General features: G+C 44.4%; 2 protein-coding genes and 1 pseudogene across 4 annotated transcripts in view; 1 reads left to right on the top strand and 2 right to left on the bottom strand.

Annotated features, from left to right (window-relative positions):
• Window positions 1-20,086, top strand: part of MYO5B (myosin VB) — a 288,648-nt gene that overhangs the window by 26,119 nt on the left and 242,443 nt on the right. The gene's annotated exons all lie outside the window — the stretch shown is intronic.
• Window positions 1,506-1,850, bottom strand: LOC308423213 (cAMP-regulated phosphoprotein 19-like; the record flags this gene model as incomplete). Its single annotated transcript, XM_080919870.1, has 1 exon — window positions 1,506-1,850. Exon 1 carries the CDS (start codon window positions 1,842-1,844, stop codon window positions 1,506-1,508), a length of 339 nt encoding a protein of 112 aa, XP_080775996.1. The 5' UTR covers window positions 1,845-1,850.
• LOC308423475 (small ribosomal subunit protein eS10-like) lies at window positions 13,486-13,981 on the bottom strand (annotated as a pseudogene). Its single transcript has one exon. The product of its transcript is annotated as a small ribosomal subunit protein eS10-like (transcript).

Here is a 20,086-nt window from a genome sequence, read left to right on the forward strand (position 1 = left end):
AGAATTTGTACACGCTCAGGAAGCCCCCTTGTCCCGCAGTTAGAGGATGGCCTATAATGTATGTGGCTGCGTATCCCAAGGCTAAGAGGCACTCCTAGGAAGCCACGGAGACCAGGACAGCAATATAAAGAGCCTCACCCGTTTGTTCTGCTATGATTCCTCAGGTAACAGATCACAGGAAGACAACAAAGACACGTGTTTGTGTAGTTGGTTGTCCATAGCATCTGAACCTTAGGGTGGAGGAAAGGCCTCTAGAACCACTTTTTTGTGCTTAAGTATTGGTAACTAGGGTGTGGGGAAGGAGAATTGGGCTGCTCTGGATCTTTAGCCAGGATGTTATTTTGCTGGTAAATATTGTACCACTGGTTACATATGCAGCTCTAGATGGGTTATTTATGTGTGGCACCTTGGCAAATGCATCTACCTTCCTGTGTTGGCAGCTAATTACCTTTCTGAGTCTATACATTTCCAGACCCAGCCTCTGTCTGTCTGTCCCTCTGCAAGGTTGATACCGTGTTCAGCACAGTGCAGATATCTCCCAGCATCTGATTGAGCTACAAGCCCTTGACAGAGAGAATGTGGAGAATTCCTATGAAGCAGGCTGTCTGGTGGTAATGTCATCACCAGAGAGACACCCCCCCAGTCTCCACATCTTACCCTAGGTTCAGTTCCATCAGGAATGAATGCTCCTGTCTCCTCTCTTGATTAAAAACTCAATTTTAAAAAGTCATGGTAATATGAAGACCTTGCCATTTTTATTAAATATAATTCCACAAGAGGTGTAGCTCACGAGTTCCTTACATTATGATCATGAGAGGGTAGGGGAATTCCTCCCTGAACAGACATAGCTGTTCGATAGCTCTGTTGTGTGGTGTTTCCCTTGTGTTTCAGCAGAGCAGGTGGGGTGTGCAGCTGTGTACTACTGTGGGGCTCCTCGAGCCAGACTCTACTGCTTGCTTTGAGACTACTGCCTATTTGAGACTATGGCATATGCTTAAGAGGCATATCTGAGGCCTGAAATGAGTGACTGGTCACCCTGTCAGGAATAATACCACCTTGCTAAGTACAGTGGTGCACACCTGCAAATGCAGCACTTGGGAGGCAGAGGTAGGGGATTGCCACAAGTTTGAGGCCAGCCTGGTCTATTCAAAAAGTTAGAGGCCTGCCTGCTAGGACGACATACTGAGACTGTCTCCCCTTGCTGGCTGAGTTCGCAGGGTAGACTGGAAGGTCTATGCAGGCTGGCTTTGCCCTTTGCATCCTGTATTGTATGAGCATAGGAATCCATGCTATAGCTTCAAGCAGATAAGGGACATTCAAATTTCCTTAAATTTTCTTTAGTTTTTAATATCATACTTCTAATGACTTGAGCTGTTTTTCTTTCTTTCTTTTTTTTAGAAATACTTGCCATTTTCTTTTCTTTTCTTTCTTTCTTTCTCTCTCTCTCTCTTTTTTTTTTTTTTTTTTTTTTTTTTTTTTTTTTTTTTGCAGTTCAGCTCTTTTAATCAGCCAGCCAGCTTGCTAGCAGCCAGGGATGGTTTCCGCTGAGGGAGGTCCTGTGGAGTGGGAATGTGGTCACCAGTGACCTCTGTCTTATCCGGGGCTGCAGCAGGAAGCTGCTTGTTCTTCATCTTTGCTTTTGCCATATTGTAGTCCCCAGGATCAAAATACGTTTGCCCTTTCTGCAATCTTTTCCTTAAAAAATCAGAACCACCAGGCTTTTGTCCCAAATGAGGATACCTTGCTTTTAACGTTGCTTCTTCAGCTTTCTCTGGACTAGTTACTTTATCTTCCGTTTCCTTTCGCTCCTCCACCGACGCTGCCTCGGGGACTTCCGCGGACATGGTGCTCCTTCTGCAGAAGAGACACCGGGAGAAGACAGATTACTGGGAGGCAAGACGGCCCGCCACCTTCTGCCTGTCCCGCCGCCTGCTGCCTTATGGCTGCATTTTCTTTAAATGGACTCTGTTTCTGCCTACATAGCTAAAATGCACATTTTGTAGACTGTAGACCCAGATATCAGTTCATGCCAACTGCTTGGGATTTCAGAGCAAGTTAGAGCAGAGTTCCTCTCTCTCCTATGCAGTGGTTCAGGCTGGAGTCCTGAGGTCCGAGGCAGCGCACAGTGGGGCTGACTTTGTAGAGCACTTGGTCCTCCCGCTGCAGCTTGCAAATGCTGGCTTGTGAGATGTGCCCAGTCTCAGCTGAATGAAGCTGTTTCTGCCTAATTTACTTTTAGGAGGCTCTGGAGAGCCCTGTGACTCTGCCTTTGTTAGAAAGGCACTCAGGGCTATCAGGAAAGCAGTGCAGAGAGTTTCCCACAGTATCTAGCACCCGGGCTGCTGGTGGGTCCTGACCGTCAGGAAATTGGATATTGGAGAAATGAAGCTTGTGTTCCCCAGGAGAGCTGTGCTTGGTTTCTGCCTGAGCTGTTGCCAGGGGTTTCCCCTTCTCTGACTAATGTGGCAGGTTGGAAAAGCAAAAGATCTTGCTCATGAAGGCTACAGGGCTGGGTCACTGTCATCACGAAAGGGAACGCCAAATACAAATGGCACCCCTGCTTTTCCACCTCCCGGAGGAGTATAAGGCAGGAAAGAAACCAGCCAGAAGTGAGTCTGTACTCTGCACTGCACAGGTTCTGTTCATCACTTCCCTTTGGGGAGGTGTGAGAAGGTCTGGGGAGAAAAGGAAATTGTAGCTGGCTGGGCTTTTCATTCACTGTCCGTACAAAGTCTTGAACCATCTTGTGTCTTGGAAAGCTGACAGCTTTGATAGCAGTTCATTCGCCACGGTCTGCTGACTGCTCTGCATTCCACAGAGCCATTTTCATTAGCTACAATTGCATGAGCACTGTTCAAAACACTGTTGGCACACAAGACACGAGCTCGCATCTAGTGCGAGAGGAAGGCTCTTTCCGGGGTGCATTGCTTCACTGCTGGATGCTACGGGTGGAACCTGAGAATGGGAGAGGCTGTCCTGTCAGGACTCAGATGGGGTTGCGCAGTGCCAGCCCTGCAGCTTATGCAGCAAAAAGACTCGGTTGGTGCACTGGGGTGTTGTGAGCACTTCTGGGTCGGTCACAGATGGTGTTGCCTCAGGAAGCTTGCCCAATACCGCACTGAGGTGCCCAAACACACTCTACATGAATGGTGGATGTCTGGATCTTAGGGCACCAAGGACCAACGCCCTGAGGAGATGATGGGAGTTAATGTGATTGGCCTTTAGAAAGTGCCAGGGGTTTCTTAGCCTTAGAATGGTATTTTCTCTGCTCCCTGAGGCAGTTGTATATAGAGAGAATGTGTACTTTCAAGGCCGAGTCTCCTGATTGCACTACTAATGTCTATGGGATTCCCGTGCCGAGTGGCCACAATGCTCCCTCCATATGCTCACATTTGGCAGGACTCCGCTCTGGTAGGGAAGGAGGGAAGGCTGAGAGTTCTGAACATTGATTTCCTTACACCACTGATGCTGGACACATTTTAGAACCTGATTAGTCTCAGAAGAAGCCCTTTCTCTATAGACTGCAGGGATTTGAAAGTCTCCTTGAGCTGTTTGGGAGTTTCAGTGGGGTCCTTTTTAGCCAACAACTCAACTAGATGTTACCCATTCCTGGCTTTTGGCATTTTGCTTGGTGAAAGATGTCTAGTTGGATTATTGTTTCTCGTGTTACTGTGCAACTCCACTTAGATTTCTTGCCTATATTTCTATATTTTAAGAAGCTCCTACAGTAGTTAGCTTCCATATGACCCCTTAATTGACCCTTAGTAGGCTATTGGCTGCTCTGTTTAAACTGATGCTAAGGCCCTGTTGCTAAAGATGATATTTATATATCTCATTGAACACAGAGAAGTTGAGATGGTGCCTAACTAGAGCCTTTACTTCTGCCAACTAGTATTTTTGGTACTAGAGGGTACTCTCCACCATGTGAAAAGAAAATTAACCACCAACCCAGCTACAAACTCTGTGACAGGACATGTTGTGCAGTAGTGACACAAATGTTGTAGAAATACCAACTTCTTTCTGGTTGGATGTAAGTCCCATGAGATGGTATCTGTGTGATACCACTTGGGTAGCTAGAACTGATAGGCCACGGGCCTAGGGAAAACCTAAATGCTAGTCTTCTGCTAAAATAACACGGCACTAAACTGAGTTCTAATGGCATTCTGCTGTGTCCATAGATGAGTGTCTGGCCTAGACACTATCAGAGATGCTTTCTCTTGTAGCAGATGAGCTAACACAGACCCACAACCGGTCTATGCAGCTGTGCAGAATGTGAGAAGTTTGGAATACTAATGTTCTAAATGGGATTTCTTCATTAAACCCCTCCCCTCAAGGCTCAGGGAACCATTCTGAAGAGGAGGCAGAAAAAGAGGGTAAGAGCTAGAGGGGGATGGATAATGGCAAGGAAACAGTATCTTCCAGACACAACAGTGCTGACACATGTGAACTCAGAGATCATGACATCATGTACAGAGAACCTGCATAGGTTCAAGCCCTAGAGAGTTCAATAGGGAAGGTGAAGTAGACACACACTCTCATCCCTGTCCAATAAGCTTTCTCCCAAAGGTTTTCTCCAATGGGATCTCACTCGGTATATTAATCACTCTTAAGGGAAGCACCATGCCAAGCAGTAGAGGGCCAACACAAAATGGACACAATGATATTTTTGTAGACTACTTGTCCCATTGCTTTGCTTGGACATTTATTATTATTATTATTATTATTATTATTATTATTAATTTTGGTCTTTCTGATCTTTTGCTTATATATTATGGCTTCTGGTTTTGTGTTTTTATGGGTTTGTATGTGTGTTATGGTTTTATGCTTGCCTATTTGTTTTCTAAAAGAGAAAAAAAGGGTGTGGAGTTGGGTGGGTAGAGAGGTGAAGATCTGGGAGGAGCTGAAGTAGGGAAAACTGTGATCAGAATGTATTGTATGAATTTTATTTTCAATGAAAAATAGTCTCTGTGCCAGAGCTTCCATTGGCTGCTTTCTGCTGAGTAACATTGTGGAGGGAGCAGCCATTGGCTGTCTGGAGCTATGTGGCAGGTGCCTACGCAGTCATTTCCATAAACTTAAAAGAGAAAACAAAACAAACTGCCAAACCAGTTTAGCAAAAAGCTGCCAGCCTTGCCTGTGGCTGGCTTCCCTGGCCTCCTATTTCCTGATTAAGGCATCTTTGACTTCTTAAATAGAGATGGATGCTATTTTTCTTCTAGAAAGTTCTCCCCATGCTTTCATCTCCTTTCATGCTGCTGACTCCCTTTCATGGGTAGCAAATGACATTCTTCCTCCCCTCCAACCCCCAAGAATTGTGTCGCCCAGTGTTTAGGACCCTGGGCCACTTGGTTTAGCTTCCTGTTAATCTATACTGGGACTCAGTCTAGAACTTGGTTGTTTCTAAGGATACTTTCTAGGAGTCACTGATGTCCCACTGATGTCTCTCACAGGGAAACAGCAGCAGCAGGGTTGTATCTGGCAGGGTGTAACATATGCACTTCTTGTGAGCTGTTTATTTTGTTTTGTTTTGAGGAGGCAGACTGAGGTGAGAGCAGTCTGTGGTATTCTGAAGACCCCAGGTGGACATCCTTTTCCTTCCTTCTGTGTCTGGTCACCTAATACAGTGTTTAGGAATATGTGGGGCTTTATTCCAGCTTTTTTTCTTTAATGGAACCTAGGTCTTGTTAATGTTTCCCAGGCACTGTTTTTATGGGGAGAAAGTTTCATTATTATTTACTGTTAATCTCTTTTCCTTAGCCAGATTGTGAGTTCCACAAAGGGCTTCAGGGTATATCCCCAAAAGTAAATCTTGTACTTCAAAAGGGATACAAATGAAAGATTACTTTTGGGTGGCCAGGATAGAATGACAGTTGGGAAGCTGTAATGCAAGCAGTGGTCACCCCGGGAAGAGAATGGGTTCAGGGTGCCAGGGTTGGTATTTGGAGATGAGCATTGGAGAATGTTGTTTGCAGAGACTTGAGCTCATGGGAATCGAATCTACTGCAGCAGGCAGAGTTAATAGCCAGTGATTTCTCTGTTGCCAGATTAAGATTTGTATTTGCTGGGGCTGGGGAGATGGCTCAGTGGTTAGAGCATTGACTGTTCTTCCAGAGGTCCTGAGTTCAATTCCCAGCAACTACATGGTGGCTTACAACAATCTATAATGGAATCCGATGCCCTCTTCTGGTGTGCCTGATAGCTACAGTGTACTCATATACAAAAAATAATTCTTTTAAAAAAAGAATTGAATGAATATATATATATATATATATATATATATATATATATATATATATATATATATATATATATAAGATATTTGTATTTGCCCTCACTGAGGTCACAGCTAAGATTAGTAGGTGAAAGTTGTTATCAGAGATTCCTACGGAACCTGCTGATCTGCTTTCAGATGGCTCAGTAGTGCCTTGAACTGTGGCAGAACTCCACAAGGGAACAGATTTACAGAGTAGCCTTCAACCCTTCCCCAGACAAGTGCCCACTGAGCATCTTGTCCCTAGGACCACATGCAACCAGGCTCTGCCCTTTTCTGAGATGGTCCTATGTCTTAGGTACTTTTTGCTGTGATAAAATCTCCTGATGAGATCAGGTTAAGGGAAGCAAGGCCTTATTTGATTGGCTCATGAGCCGCAGTCCATCAGGGCAGAAGGCTCTTGAGGCATCTGGTCACAAATATGTCTGTGTCCAGGGAACAGAGAACAGTGAATATCTGTGCTCGGGTAGGTTTCTCCCTTTCATGCAGTCTGGGACTTGCACACTTGCAGCTAGAGGAGGTCCTCTCAACTCTATTAACCTCATCCGGCTTGTCTCTCACAGACATACCCAGAGACTTCTCTCCTAGGTGACTGTAGATACCTTCATGTTGGCAACTAATGTTAACCGTCATATTTCTGAGGAGATTGACTATTGTTTTGGAGAATGAAAAACTATGAAAGTATTAGCTGGTTTGTAGTAGTTGGAGAACCCTCGTCTCCCGTATTTCTGTAAAGAAAGGTGCTGTATATGTCTTTCAATACTTTCATGCTAAAGCCCTTTGTGCCTTTAGATCAGGCAGTTGCTGAAGTCTCTGTAGATGGCAGCCACTCTGAGTGGCTTCCTCATCTCCTAAATTGCACGTTAGAGGAGATTAACCTTGGATGGCACTCTTCACCTTCAGCCAAGGTTAATCTTTTATGCTTACATTGGATTCTGGTTTCAATGCCACACGATGTGGGTGCAGACTTCTACAGGGCAGCGTGAGGACTGAAGTTCCGGCCTGATGTTTCTTCTTACCTGGGAAGTAGTGACACAGGTGGTCTGTGCAGGTTGTCACATGGTCCCACCTGTGAGGGGAATCATGCATGCTTGCTTCTTTCCCACACTGTCTGTGGTCATATAAAGGTCAGACCTTACCTTATGTGGCTGAGGACATTGGGGTGCCTACGGCCTTGCTTTGGTGGTCCATTGGAGTGATGTGGACTGTCTTTCAGTTTGAGTGTTCTGGGTTTTAAGTTGTCCAGCCCAAGAAGCCAGGTTTGAAGGCAAAGGAAGATAATGACCATTTGAAAGCTCTTTGATAACATCAGGAGTTGGTGTGTATGAGAGACCTTCTGTAGGAGTTGGGGTCCTCATCAGAGGCAGAAGGTAGAGAAAGAATTTATTCCTTGACAATATCTGGATACAACGGAGAAAGGAACATCAGTTAATACAAATGTACATCTTTTAAAAAATCTTTATTAAATTTTACTCATGTATATGATGAAATGTATTCCCTCCCATGTACTCTTTCAAATTCCCCTATATCTTCCCATAGAAGATACCCCTCCCAACTTCATGGCCCGTCTTCCCCCTTCTAATAATCTAGTAGCCCTAGTTAATGCTGCCCCCATTGAATGGATATGGGGCCATAAATTGGAGGATGGGAAAAATCTACCACACCATCAAAAGAGAATGATTTGTCCTCCTGGAAGTAGATCCTCTCTCTTCCAGCACCTTACAACTGCCAGTAGCACCTCTTTAAGGGTTAGGGACTGGAGAGCATCTCCCCCATGTATGTTGGAAGTTTGGCTGGCTTGATCTTGTGTAAACAAATAGGCTGCTGTGAATTCACCACAGTGATAGATAGGTCATGTCCGGAAGATGGCATCTTCCAGGCCAACCCTTTGTCTCTTTGATAAAGATGTTCCAGTTAGAGTGAACGATTGTTTCATCTCCCCAGCACCTTACTGATTGTGTGCATTGACGGCTGCCCATTGTAAAAGAGTGGCCCAGGTCTATGACAGGTATGGACATATTTAGAAGGCAGTTTGGCAACGTGCCCTTTTTAACAAAATAGGAAAATAGCAGGTTCTACGCTAAACCCATGACCTTCCCAGCCATGGGCTTTTTGAACTATTTGGGTTCAAACATGAAATTCCCTCCTGTGGATCTGTTCTCTAGTCAGAAGTCAGTCACTATTGCAGCAGTGGGTCCATCTAGCCTGGCAGGTTAGTATTGGAGCATGCAGAGTCCAAAAACAGGGTAAAACCGTTGATCTCTTCTCCACCAGCAGCCTGCATAGGACCTTCGGGAGCTAGGTTGGAAGTGTCCAGCAGGTAGGAAATGTCCTGGTCAGTTTGAGATTGTGTCTTATAACCAAAGTGAAATTCACTTCTTTGGATATGATTCCCATAGGGCTGAAAGGAGACCTGCCCAGGATTCGCTGTGGTTTGGTTTGACGAGGTGACTGGGATGCTGACTGTGGTCCTAGGGTCCAGTTTTTTCTTTAGAATGGTTGGCAACTGTGGACCAACCTGTCCTACTAGTTTGTGAGTTTCCCAGCACATTGAATTCAAACCTTTGCTTCTCATGGCTCTTAGTTTTCATGCTTGAGGGAAGCTGTAGGGCTTACAGTGCTTTGTGTAGCCAGTTCTCCCTTGGAAATGTCCACTCACAGTGATAGCGACAAACAAGGCAGGGATTCTGTGGCCATCACACCCACTATCACTCTGACCTAGACACTGGGGGATTGGCAAACTTGTTCATGTTCCAGGTTTCTGATAACTTTTTGAGAACGGACAGTCACCGGGAAGTTCTTAGATCAGGAGCAGGGAAGAAAAACTCTCACTTTGGCGTTCTCATTCATGGGCTCCCACTTTGCTAACATTCTCCTGGGTCTGTCTGTTTCCCTTTAAAAGATGAGGCTTTTGACAGGTGATTTGAGGGCTCTTCACAGGTAGTTCCAGGTTGTGGACTCTGTGGTTCTCCGTGTATGAATATGTCACATAATGGAATTGTAAGTCTGTGAGATCATCAGCTAGAAATTGATGCAACGATCGTGGTTCTTAATGGTCAAAAGAAGCTTTGCCAGTGAAGATAGAAAAGCAGGTGAAATGTCTAGACAGCTTCGCAAAGTAGGGAATGGAGTTTCACTTGTGAAGCCGAGGTGCTGATGTGCGGAAGGGCAGGCCTTGGTAAAGGTTCAGAAGTTCTGAGCAATGTTCATGTGAGAATATTTAAGGGATCAGGGATTTTCATATTCCCTCCTTCTCTATTACTATTTTTCTGTAACATGCCAGCCACCATTTATGCATTTAATGTGTGATCCCAAGAAGATGCTGTATGAAGCAAATACAACATGTTTATGGATGACCGTGAACTCACTACATATGGAACCCTTTCATGCTAGCAAGCAATGTTCCAACTAAATGGCTCATGTTTCCATCTCTACCATATTTGTATTTTTTCTGTGCTCTGACTTCTTTGAAATGACAACATCATATCATTTCTGTTATATATAATAAAATTTCCCTCATGGACCTATGGAGTACCACTGAGTTCTGAGTGAATAACAGAATGTGAAAGATAAATTCCTAAGTTCTTTTTAAGACCCCACTCTGTTCTGTATTAGTCACTGTGACCAAAGGACTTGATTTCTCATCTCCTATAGTTGTTTAGTGAAGGGCAAACACTTTGCCATTCCACAGATTAGTAGGAGATAATCAGTTTTATGGACATGTATAGTGAACAAGAACAGTATGATATAAAATTAAAAGGCATACTTATTTGATATCAGTGGCAACCTCTGAGTATGAAGAAGCTTGTGAGGGAAAGGGTTTGGTTGGTTTTGGCAAGAGAAATGGCTCGAGTAGGGAGAGAAGTCAGTGCTTAAGGCTCGGGCAGAAAAGAGCCTGTCAACTTGGAAGATTAAAAAGATCAGAAGGGTGGGGCTGTTATAAATAATAGTGTAAGGATGGGGTGTAGGCCGGCATCATATCACATGTGCTTTTCTGTTGAGATGAGTTCGTATTTCATCCTATGTTGAGAGGAAATCCACTGTTGACTTTAATGTGGGTGGAGATGATTAAATCCAACATGATTTAATCATTATACTGGCACATTGTGAGAAGAGGGGAGGGGGGTGGGGCAGAGACCGGTCGAGGAGGGATCGCCGTGACTTAGGTAAGGCTGACACTGGCTGCTGTGTTGGCAGTGGTGTGACAGTATCATTGGGCAATAGAAGGGCTTTCAAATGCACATAAAGGGTAGAAGTTTGGAACTTGGTGTGGTGACTGGGTTTAGCGAGGTCCTGGGAAAAGGTGTCAAGGTTGAGCCACAGTCTCTGGCTCTTGTTACCAGGTCAAAAGCTGAGCGACGGTGTGAAAATGCTTTCCTAGAACAGGCCACTTGAACACACCAAAGTGGCCAGAGCTGAGGCCATGAAACAACTGGCTTTATTCTTTGTTCAGCAAATGGCTGGGCAAGAGTTTGTGCCAAGCATGAAGGTGGTCAAGGTCCCCTGGCAGCTGATGCTGTATAGGAGCATGTGGTTTTAAAGCTCATGTTCCTTCTGGAATCTACTGATCTGGATCCCGTGAGTTGAGTTGTAATCGAGATTTTTACTTCTTAGGCTGTGGTTCCCACTTAAAGCATGGCAGATCGCTAGAGTGTCCTGTGCAGGACCATAAGAGGTACTGAGTTTTTTTTTTTTTTCCTTAGTATCTTGCAGCAGGAAGAGGCTGAGAGTCTTAGTGTCCTTCATTTGCACAATCCGTGTGAAGGGTCTTGACACTCTGACCACATGAACGTGTGCTGGAGGAGCCCTGGTGACCGTGGGGTGCATTATTTTCTGCACCTCGGTTTGTGCTTACCGAGAATTGCTTAGTGCTCAGAGGTTGGTAGCCTTCATCAGCTGGGTGGAGGTAGTCTCGCTTTCCTGATGGGGTCAAGGATACTTGCTCAGTCTTATGTGAGCACACTGGGGATATTCTCTAGTGAAAGAAGTAGAATGAAATGCTTCGTTATGCTTGTTGGGAGTGCCTGGTGGAGCAAGTGAATGACTCCTCTCCGAGTTAGGGAGCAGTTGGACTCTTTAATGAATGTGGACACAAACTGCTGGGAGGAGGCCAAAGTGTTATGGATGTTCAGACCTTAGGATTTTAAACCTGAAGTAGTGAGGATGAGGCAATTTTACAGACTACCAAGTTGAACCCTTACTGAATTCATTCTCATGCAGCTCCTTAGAATCCTGTCTATACTTGAAGAGATGATAGTAATAATTTTGATGAAAGTTACATACGCTCTGGTAAAGAGCTATATTTTAAATAAACCCACAATGGAAGAGATTTAGACATTTGGCAATATTGGCTTCTTTCTATGTAGGCACAGAATGTGGTGTTGTGAGACAGTTTCCTCCCTGAGGGGTTGTAGCCACTATTTAGGGATGGGCTCCCCATGTTACACACTTAATATACACTACTCCATATAAATGTGCAAAACAAGTCAATTTTTCAGGTTAGTCTGAGTTGACTCATTAGAAGAACTGAAGTTGGGATGAAGGCTTGCCTGATCTAAAGTACATCTTCATGCCTACAACTTTCTTATCAGGAGCAGAGGACAATGGGTTTTTGGGCTCTGGCTTGGTCACTGTATACTACACAATAGACAAGGTCAGGAAGATCAGAACTGTACTGGATAAGTGAGAATTGACAAACTTTAGAGGACTTTTAGAGAAGCGAGCTTACGTACACTACCTTAATTCATCCCAGGGATTTGATCAGCCCTTACAGTTATGACTAATGCCAAGCCCTCCCCCTTCTGGGTCTGGCTGTCCCAGTTGGGAGTGCTTGTTGAACAAGCTAATGGATTATTCGTCTGCATTTTTTGCTTAGTCAGCATATTGTATTCAATTCCCTCTTCGTGGTCCCAGATCACAGCAAATGTGAACTTGGTTAGATGTTTCTGGGGAATAGAAATGCGGTGCTCCTACTGGGGCTGGTTTATGCCCTTTCTCTTTGGACTTTGCCTTGTATGACCATTGGCTCTGCCGTGTGCAGGTGAGCCTATGATAACTTTTACCACTTAACAGTCACACCACTCTTCCTCAAGTATTTAAAATTTGAAAACGAAAGAAGGCAACTCTAGTGTGTGCCGAGGAGATGTTTGTGGCTCAGGTTATTATTATTATTATTATTATTATTATTATTATTATTATTATTTTAGATAAGCTTTAAGAAAAAGTCACAAGCAGATCTGGTAGGCTTTAAAAGGGTCAAGTACAGGGATATCTAGAATGAGAGGTGACCATGCTGTCCTCCTTTCCCCTTGGGAAGAGTCCTTTTTCTTTCTTAGGGCTAGTGACTGCTCTGCCATTCATGTAGACATGCAGATGTTCAGATGTGTGATGCATGAGCTCTGAGCGGTAAACTGTGGAGACCTGGAGGTTCAGCTGTCTGGTGGGAATTCACACAGCGTCCTGGCCTCACTGATAACTTACTGTGCAGGCTGATCATACATGTCTGTAAGATAGGGTATTATGTTGGTGACAGAGATCTAATCAGAGGCTCCTGGGCTTAGGGAGTCAGGGCCCTGTTAATTTTGGGTACAAGCTATTACTGAAGTCTCATCTCACAGGCTTGCCTGGTTTTATTTTTAGAAGGAAAACAGATGCTTCTCCTGTAAATAGACAAAATATATCCTTCCCAGTATCCTGGCTTGAAAGCCACTATTGAGTTCCTAACACTTGGAACCCTGTGTTTTTACAGAAGAAGGTCCTTCTACCACTGCATTACATTCCCTAACTAACTCCCTTCTTTAAAAGACAAAGTCTCACTAAGTTACTGAGACTGGCCTTTCACTCGTCCTGCAGCTCAGGAAGGTCTTAAATGCACAATCTCCCATCTCTCAACTAGACGGGATCACAGGCCTGTACCAATAACATTAGCATGGCCCTAGCTCTTAAGAAATTAGAATAGACAGTACAAATGTGCAGAGTGATCTTATTGGGTTCATTGGAATTTAACCTAGGTGGTTAATCATATCACAGGACGTCAATATTCTTATAAAGACTTGCTTAGGAACCGGCATTACTTGCTATATGAATCCTTGACAACGAGACAACGCCTTTGGCATGAAATCTGCATAAATGTATCACCAACAGTAGTTTTAGATTGGTTTCCTATGATTTTCTTTTTTTTTTAATGTTTATTCAATACAACTTAATCTCCAATTTCACTGAGGTAGCTGACCATGTCCACGACCAAAGGCGCCTCTAAACTAGAATTCAGTTGCTGAGCCAGCCACAGCCACAGCTATATTGTCAGCTCCAGGGGGCACAGCCCTCCTTCTGTAGGTGTCTCTGTCTGCCTCCCCTCTTGTGAATCTTGCAGGCCGCTTACCCTCTGGACCGTTGGGCCCAGGCCTGCCAGTCTCGGGACGGCTGCGGCACAGAGGTCAGGCATGATCTCCGGAGGTAGGTATGGGTAATCTTGGAGATACTGGATGCCCTCATTTGTAATATACTAGTAGAAATGTCTCCAGACAAACTGCTCCTTTACATAGTCTCAAGACTTGAGAGACTGCATGGCCTTCATGACATGAAGGCTGGGCACATTCTTGTCTGCCAGAATGGAGTGTTTGGGCATGTGGACACTTTTTTGGCAACCATCACTCCTTTCTGAAGAAGGAATTCGTAGATGGCAATCCAATTCTTCTTAGGCATCAACATCGCAGCAGCTGCAGGGTCCGAGGCGGAGGCTGGAAAGCTCCTGTGATTTTCTTAAGGAAGTCGAACACTTACTTAATGGTGGATTCAGGCTCACCAATACTGATGAGGAACTGAGGCAGTTTCTAGCATGACACTATTCAATTGCTTCGATTTCTAGTTTTGCAGCATAAATATTTAAAACACATTGATTGTCCTTGGCCTTTATTGATATTTTTTAATATTTGTATGATTTAATCATCAAGAGCATATACATAAACACACTGGAGACATATTTGTCAATTGTTCAGTGGTTCCAAATGGACAGTTATACAGAGCAAGTAAACAGTGAAGCCTTGCTTAGCAGCTCCCCCACATAATTTACAATTATTCTAAATAAGCCAAAATAATATACCAAAATCTTATTTAACAGAATAAAAATTGTAAATACAAAGCATGTTTCACACACTTGTGAGTGTGTGTGTGATGGTGAAATTCTTCACCATCAGCAGCACTGTGCCTCTCACAGGCTTTTCACATCTGTCTTTCTGCCTTCTGCACTCTATTGTACACGCAAGTTCCATTGCCTCTAAAATACTAGGACAAGTCAGTGATGTTAAGGAATGAAGTAGAAATTCAAGTTTCTAGCAACCAAATCATTTACTGTCATTACAACAGCATTAATATCCTAAGCATCCATCTTAAGAATGTAGGAGATGGATATTTCAGTCTTCCTGTGTTCCAAAGTTAAATACAACTTCATGGCTTGCCTTGGGCAGGTGTATTGGCTCACGCAGCCTCTCTGTGGTCTGAGAACCAATCACCTCTCAGCGTGGCTCAGAGCAGTGTGCCAAGTACATGATGTCAGGACTCCGGTTGTCACTCTTCACCATGACTAGCTGGTCATTGCAGATTTGTCTTATAACTCCCTCCAGTGTGTAGAGGTGTTAAATTCTGCAAGGAAAACGGTAGGACGCTGTTCTCCTCCTCATTACATCTGCCTGGAGCAGAGGGACTTCGTTTTCACAAGGACACCCCGCACCTTCCAGCTTCTCCAAAAGACTTTCCTTTTAAAGCACTTGAGTCTGTGAGTGGGTACATGTATGTGAGCGCAGGTATCCATGGAGCCAGAAGAGGGTGTGGTAACTTATGGAGTCCCGGGAACCCGACTTGGGTCCCTGCAAGGCTAGTGCATGCTCTTAACCACCGGGGCACCTCTATAGCCTCTACCTTTCATCTGCTTTAGCATCAGCAGAATGCCCTGAGTGTCTGCTGTATCCTGGAATATTCTCAGACACTGTGCAGAGTGCCCTCGTGGGTGAAGCCCTTAAATACCTAAGGCGGTACACGAAGTTCTGTGAAGAGGCTTGTGCTGTGTGAGCCGGCAGGTGGCTCTCATTGTTTTTGCTCACCACCTCTGGGAGACTCATGGAACCTGGCTGGCGCAGGGTGGCAGGCCGTGGTTTCCATGGAGCCTAGTAAATCAAAGAGCCATGTGATGTGCTGGTCTTCCACTGAGGAGCTGTGCTCTAGAGACCAGCTATATGAGGACTCAGGACTTCTGATGTAACTCACAATGCCAGTGACTACATTCACCATGCCCCAGCTGTCTTAGGCCAGAGTCAAGTGATACTCTCTGGGATGTATGTTCTCTGGGTCGTGGTTTGGCACATTATGCAGCTGGAAGGCAGGCTGAGGGTGTTTGCACCCAGGAGGTAGTGGCATTTGGGCTGAGTCTGCCCCAGGGATAGTGGACAGATTATCACCATTTCAAAGTAGCCAGATGAGAAAGCTGACCCACACAGCCTTTGAAAGCAAGATACTTATTCCTGAACCCCAAAGGATTCTCTGATGCAGTATGATTCTTCTTCTGCTTAGAATCTTACAAAAAAAGTCTTAGATTAAGAGTAACAAACATCTATTACATTTTCACTAGAACCAAGCATCTTTCTCGCCTACTTTATTTGCAAAACAATGTGTTGGCGGCTACTTAATTTTATATGTGATGAAACACCCAAACACACTGTGTTGCAGCCTATATTTAAATCGAGATCTGTTTTACATCAAAAGCTATGCATTTCCACAGACGGCTAAAAACTTAGTCTTTCAGTTATGATCCTTGGAATTTGTACTCCTAATGATGGCTCTGAGACCCAGAATGGCTCAAAGCACCTCCGGTTGATCCTCTAATAGTTGTTTGAGGATCTGGGAGGGAGCTGAGTGGCTCTGTTCCACTGTTGTCAGAACAGTCAGTGAGCCACAGTGTGACTACAATTCTTAGAACTTTGAACCAACATGCTCACTGTAAACTGGGCTTAGAGCTCTGGCATGTTTAGTTTTTGGAGCTGATTTCAACTATGAGGATGGTGAAGAAATGAGATACACAAAAACAAAACTGAGCCTAGGGGTTAAGAGCAGACCAGGGTCTCTCCAAACTACATCGAGAGAAACCTAAAGATGTCTAAGATGCAGCATCCAAGGCTGACATCCAGGAGAATAGAAAAGACTCCTAGGAGCTGCCTTTAAAAACAAACCAAGGGCTTCTGAGATGGCTCAGGGAGTGAAAGCACTTGCTGTCCACCCTGATGACACATTTGATTCCCCACATTGTAAAAGAAAAGGACTGATTCCTGCAGGCTGTTCTCTAGCTTCTATATATGTGTACACACACACACACACACACACACACACACACACACACACACACACACTAAATAAATGTCGAAAGCAAAACTTAAACCAACCAAACAAAAACCTCAGACCCCCATACTTATTAATATTGGCCTTCTGGGATAGAGATCTGTGTTCATTACTGGAATGTTCTGTAAGTGGGGAAGAGGGCACGTGGGTATGGGGCTGTGGCACAGCCTTAGTCATGGTATATGCTGTGTTTTTTACTGACTCGTGTTGGTGACGTTTTTAGCCTGTGGCTACCTCATAGGATCCAAGGATTTGACAATGTAACTGTTTACTGACTTCCTTAGACAGTATGTTGGTGATTGTAGCTTGGGGGCTGTGCCAGACGTAGAGAGACCAGGGGTGGACACGTCATAGAAAGCTTCTCGCCTGTGAGGCACAGTCAGTCTATAAGGGAAGGGATGTTTGCAGAGTGCTGACAGCCTACTTAAGGACTCTGAAAGAGCCCTGTGTCAGAAGGTACAGACAAGGTAATGAGGCAGAGAAGCCTCTTCATGGATAGTGGAGCAGTGTCTAAGATCATGAGAAAGCGGCGTGGACTCGGGCAACCAGAAGGGGTTCAAATGTGACATGGAGGGACGCTTGGGAAGCTGTGGCGAAGCTGGGGTACTGGGGCTGGGAGCAGGAATTGGCTTGCATACTACTTGCGGTGTTTAGACTTTCTGAGGAACAGTGGGGACCCATACATAAATGTTAAACCAAGGCTAATGAGGCACAGGGCAGTGTCTATTTAGTTGACAGGTGCATCTTCAGGGGTTAGAATGATCCCCGCACAAGGTAGTTCCTTTGTCCCCTGTGTCTTTCCTACGCCTCCTAATCGTACTGGTCCAAAAGGAAGACATTTGCCTTCCAAGGAACTCAGTGAATTAATGAATGCAAGTGAGCAAATGAATAGAGGCTTTTGGCTTTATGTGCTGGATAAAGCTGATGTATCAAAAATATTGCTGACTAACCTGCCTTCCATAAGTCTCAAAGACGGCCCATAAGGTGGCTGAAGAAAGGAGTCCAGTGTGGGAGGAAGTGGGCAGACTGTTTTTTGAGAGAGGGTACTGGGTTGGAAGTCACTGGTAGACTGGCTTTTTGGCTGTAGGGAGTAGTTTCCAGGGTTAAAGAGACAGGCAGTCAAAGCTAGAGTGAAGATTAGTTCAAGCCTCATGGTGTGTGGGTCCTTACGGGATGGGGAAGTTGTGTAAACATTGCTCTGTGGAGGGCCTAGCTTTATGAGGGAGAAGTCTGCCTCTGCTCCTCACCAGCCTCTGCAGAATTAGCCACAGAAGCAGTTTTCCCCCCTCTCTCTCCAGCTGTTTTCAGTGTCTAAACAACTCTAAATATATAAGCTTTTTATTTTTACCCAGATGGATTTGACTTTTATAATATCCCCTCCAGTTCTAAGAGGCTATGATTCACGTAGAAAAACATGCAAGGAGATCTTAGGGAAATACAGGCTGAGTTTCAGGACTGAGTTAATTCAGATTTCATTTCTCTTGAAAATATAAGGTTTACAAATATTTGTCCCAAGCCGGGAAGACTGGCTTCTTCAGTGTCTGTATTTCTTCACTGAGGTATTGAGGCATAAGGCAGACACACACAGGACTGGTCCAGAAAGTACAGCCCTTGATTCCAGCCTCTAGCTCCTGCTGTACATATGTGATTTGGTTGTACTTGATAGGACACTGGCCAATGTGCAAGGACCCCAGCATACAGGGGTCATTGAAGGCCTCATTTTTGCTTTGCCTGTTTTCTAGCCCCAGTGTCCCTGTAAGAGGGTCGGTCCCCCCAGTTCTTGATTGGAGTAGAAACTGCCAGTTATAGCCTGTGACCTTGAATATGTGAGTTGACCTCACTGGGTTTTGATTCTTTACCTCTAAACTGAGGTCTTTAGATTAAGCCCTCCAAATGCTTTATGCTCCTTCCTCCCTGACCCCCACGTTGGAGAGGTTAGAAAGAGTGAAGGTCAAACATGAAAATGTATTGAAAAATGCTACTTACTTAGTTCCCCTTCAAAAGTCACATACTGAGCTTCTGTCTTCAGTTGCCTGTTCTGCTATGAGGGGAAACGGTGTTGTAGTTTGTATATTGAAGGTCTGCTCCTTTAATTTCAAAAACAAAGAAAAAGCAAACATGCCCTATAGACGTGAAGTGTATCAGTTTCTGATAAGTGGTTTCTTCCATCAATGTCAAAGGCTCCAGTGAAAACCAATGGTGTAACAAGTTTGCAGATTCAATTAGAATGTCTTGAGTCTCTAAACTGAACAGAAAAACCATCTTCCCTTCCCCCCATAGTATGCCTGTATAGCTTTCAAATGACATTTCCCCCTGTATGTGCAGAGTCTCTTTTGGAATGGTTAGCAGTAGCTTCAATTTGCACATTCTGACTTTAGGTTAAAGCTGGTTGAATAATCTTTAGAGCTTTTTTTGTTGGTTGAATAAATTTTTATTATTAACTAATGGAAAAATACACTTTTTATGATGAATGAAATGAATTTTTAAAACTCTCCCCATCAGCATTTTTTATTTAAACACCCCACTCTCAGGGTTGGCCCTGTGAGGATTGCTGGTCTTAGGACACAGAAAGACACACAGAAGTAGGTCATTCTATAATCATTCTAACTTCAGCATCCACTATGTCTCCTGTGTCGAAAAACCTATGGGAATTCCAAGTGGAAACCTGAAAGGCTCTTGGCTGCTGCCTGTCAGGGAATATCTGTGTTAGGACATTGCACTTGACAGTGCGTAGATATGCATATTCACCCAAGGAAGTGTGTCTTCACTGATAGGACCCCTAAAACCCTAAGGGATTGGTGGTAGTGGTAGGTGTCATACTGCTCACACTTGGACTTGAGCATGTGATATAATCTAGAGAAGGAAGTGCTTCTTATCTCTGAAGATCTCGCGGATTCGTATGGTGTTGATCTAGATGCAGTATGTGCCTCTGTTCCATTCTGTGTTAGATAAGTCAAGGAGCCTTTGCCATTTATAATCCATATTGTGCTTTCTATAGACTCGTGCTGGTATCTGGCTTTGGGTACCACTCACTTGTAATGGCATGTTTTCCTTCAGTCTAAACAGCAGTCATATCCTGAACAGATTTTCCAGTCTCTAGGACCTCATGAGGGTTTTTTTTTTTTTTTCTGCTATGATGCTGGCAAAGCACAGAGAACTTCCAGCAGCTGCTGCTACTGCTCCTACCCAAGTCCTGCTGCTGGATAGGAAAGTGAAGAGCAAAGGTTGAGAAAGAAGGTCTGTCCAGAGCCAAAGACGGGCCTCTTTAGATTGGCAGCTGAAGATGTATTATGTGGGGACTGCATTTCAGGGTATCTGAAGTAGCTGTGGGCAGTGGCATGGTCTCTGTCCTGAAGTGCTCTGGTCTAGTCCTGAGCACAGTCCTACTGAAAGAAAGGGGAAGAAGGGAAGTGTCACTAATAGTGTTCT

This window comes from Micromys minutus (genome assembly GCF_963924665.1).
Source record: "Micromys minutus genome assembly, chromosome: 8".
NCBI lineage: Eukaryota > Metazoa > Chordata > Mammalia > Rodentia > Muridae > Micromys > Micromys minutus.